This window comes from Dermacentor andersoni, chromosome 6, assembly GCF_023375885.2.
Source record: "Dermacentor andersoni chromosome 6, qqDerAnde1_hic_scaffold, whole genome shotgun sequence".
Lineage (NCBI taxonomy): Eukaryota > Metazoa > Arthropoda > Arachnida > Ixodida > Ixodidae > Dermacentor > Dermacentor andersoni.
The window spans coordinates 159540662-159543228 of NC_092819.1; the positions used below are offsets into that span (position 1 = coordinate 159540662).

At 41.7% G+C, this 2567-nt stretch overlaps 1 protein-coding gene across 1 annotated transcript; it reads right to left on the minus strand.

The window, feature by feature from the left end:
- Positions 1–1013: 1013 nt before the first annotated feature.
- On the minus strand, positions 1014–2131 carry LOC140218843 (uncharacterized). The gene has a single exon (XM_072288566.1). It carries the CDS (start codon positions 2089–2091, stop codon positions 1249–1251), a length of 843 nt encoding a protein of 280 aa, XP_072144667.1. The 5' UTR covers positions 2092–2131; the 3' UTR covers positions 1014–1248.
- Positions 2132–2567: the final 436 nt, after the last annotated feature.

Consider the following 2567-nt stretch of genomic DNA (forward strand, 5'->3'; position numbering starts at 1 on the left):
AATAAAGGGAAAATCAGGCATCCACCTGTTCGTAGCAATTGCTACAAAGGAAACCCATACGGGTTCCTCGAAAGAAAAGCCACATAGTTGAAAAAAAATTCGTCCTGGTCCGGGACGAATTTTTCTTCAACTATGAGGCTTTTCTTTCAAGGAACCTGTATGGGTTTCCTTTATAGCAATTGCCACGAACGGGTGGATGTCTGGTTTTCCCTTTATTCATTGTCTCTAAAGTAATAAGTAAACAGTCCATCTTTCCTTCAAGGTAGCACATGTAGCCTAGCTTCGAAGTCGACTTTCACTGCTCCTTTCTACAAAACCCTAAGCTCACCTTTAAAATGCTGTCGGGCAAGAGGCTAGAACGTCTTAGTCTCAGCAATGTGGATGCCACACTGTCGCTGTTTTCACATACATGCCATGCAGCATCAATTCACTGAGAAAACTAAACACGTTCTGCTTGCTGTGCTTATGAAGTGATGTTTCATCATTACTCTTCAAATAAACAAGTGGTTCTAGTCTGCATCCAGGTCAATAGCCTAAATGAAACTATGCCATGATGAAGCACGAAAAAAGGCATTTTAGGTGTCAAAGCTAAAATATCCAGAAAAATCTAACGAGGCACTTATAGGTCTTCTAAATGTTTGAATAAAATGGTGCCACACCCTTAATCTGTATATTAGCTAAGTAGGCAGGGTAGAGACGGCGGGGAAAAAATATGAATTTTTCCTGAACGTCCAGGCTCTAGTGATTACTTAAGCGCATGGAATCCATTACACTATATTCAAGGCTTTGTCCTATTTTCTTAAAATTTTGTGGCATGTGTACTGGTACCAAAATACCACATGCTGTTATTGTGGTGTTACATATTGTGCCAATACAGAAAGCTAAAAATAAATTTCTTGACATATTTTTACTAAAACCTTAAACAGCACAATATAGCATGTAAGAGGTACAAAACAAGCGACACACATTATAATACATAGGTAAGCTTCAGTTTCCTTGTGCACTAAGGCTGCAGCTGCTTCGTGCAATTCTAGTAAACACATGCATATGTATAGTATTAAAGCTGTAACCATTCACGTCAAGAGTTCTGAAAAAATGGCAGGTCAGCTTATCATTATAAGGTACAGTACTTGCAGTCTCAGACGATAAAGGACCCTGAAGCAAAGAAAACATGCTCCTAGCTTTCTGCGCCATCTTTGTTAGGCCCCACCTTAAACCGCAATGCTTTGCACTTTTACTAACACCGCTTCATTCCACCCAGCAAAGCACTAGAGCTCTAATTAACAGCACCACAACAATGATAAATAAGAGCCCCATACCTTTCGTAAATGCCGGTGTGCTCAATCGAACGCCTTGTAGTTGCATCTCATCTGTGAGGGCGAAACCACTGTCTGCCATGACAACATCGCCATGTACCAGGTAGTCGCTGATGCCACTGCTGTTGGTAATGAATTTGTCCGAGGCACGCCCTCCATAAGCTTTGGACACAAACATTATAAACCCATTTGGGGCAATTGCGACAAGAAACTTCACGGTGTTGTGTGCTTTGTAGCTGCTGAATGTTTGTGCCCTGGCCATTAGCTTTTTGGGGCGCTGCAAAAACACCTCTGTGCAATCAAGAATGCATGTGGTGTCGTCATGCTTATTTTCAATGAAGGAATCTGGCATGCTGTTTTGAATGTGGGATTTTGGCAGCCAGATTACAACCTTCTTCATGATCTTGCAGAGCAGGCTGAGTATGTATGACACGTGGTTGCTAACACTTGACACAGAGATTTGAAAAATCCGTGCAAGGTGTCCATACAATAGCCCAAGGCGAAGCCTCATGAGGCACAGTAATAACTGGTCAGCACGTGTTAGAACACTTGGCTTCTTTGCCAGGACTGAAACTGCTCTTACGAGTCTCTCAAACACGGTCTGGGATTGACCAGTGTAAAATAAGATGTCGTCACTTGATAGCGATTTAGCAAATGATCTCCCTTTGAACCCAATGGGGAGGTGCTGGACATATGTGTGGTCTTCATATGAATTGTCCTCCCACTGTGTCCATCGGTCGCACATTTGCACCTGTGGGCAAAAGTACATAAGCATTCAGAACCCTGCAGGCTTATTATGTTGAGTACATGGTTAGTATGAACCACATAAGTAAGTACTGGCAGATGGATATCAATCTAAAAAAGTCCGTTCTATTATCTATAACCAGAAAAAAAGCACATCAGCGTTCCAGTACACCCTGAACAACATTCCTCTTGCATCTGTTCATGAGCTTAAGTACCTTGGCGTGACACTAACATCTGACTTCAGGTGGGATTCTCACGTTAACAATATCACATCAACCGCAATAAGACTGCTATTCTTCATTAACAGACGCCTTAAACTAGCACCATCTGAAACAAAGTTACTCGCATATAAAACACTTATAAGACCGGTTCTAGAGTACGCCAACACCGTTTGGTTCCCGTTTACTAACAAGATGATTAAAAAACTTGAAGGGGTACAGCGAAAAGAGCTGAGATACATATATAATAAACATTCCATCACAGACTCACCAACAGCATTGCTGAAAT

Excerpts from the sequence above, each read along its gene's own strand:
- LOC140218843 (XM_072288566.1), bottom strand. The coding sequence starts at position 2,091 with ATGCTTATGTACTTTTGCCCACAGGTGCAAATGTGCGACCGATGGACA.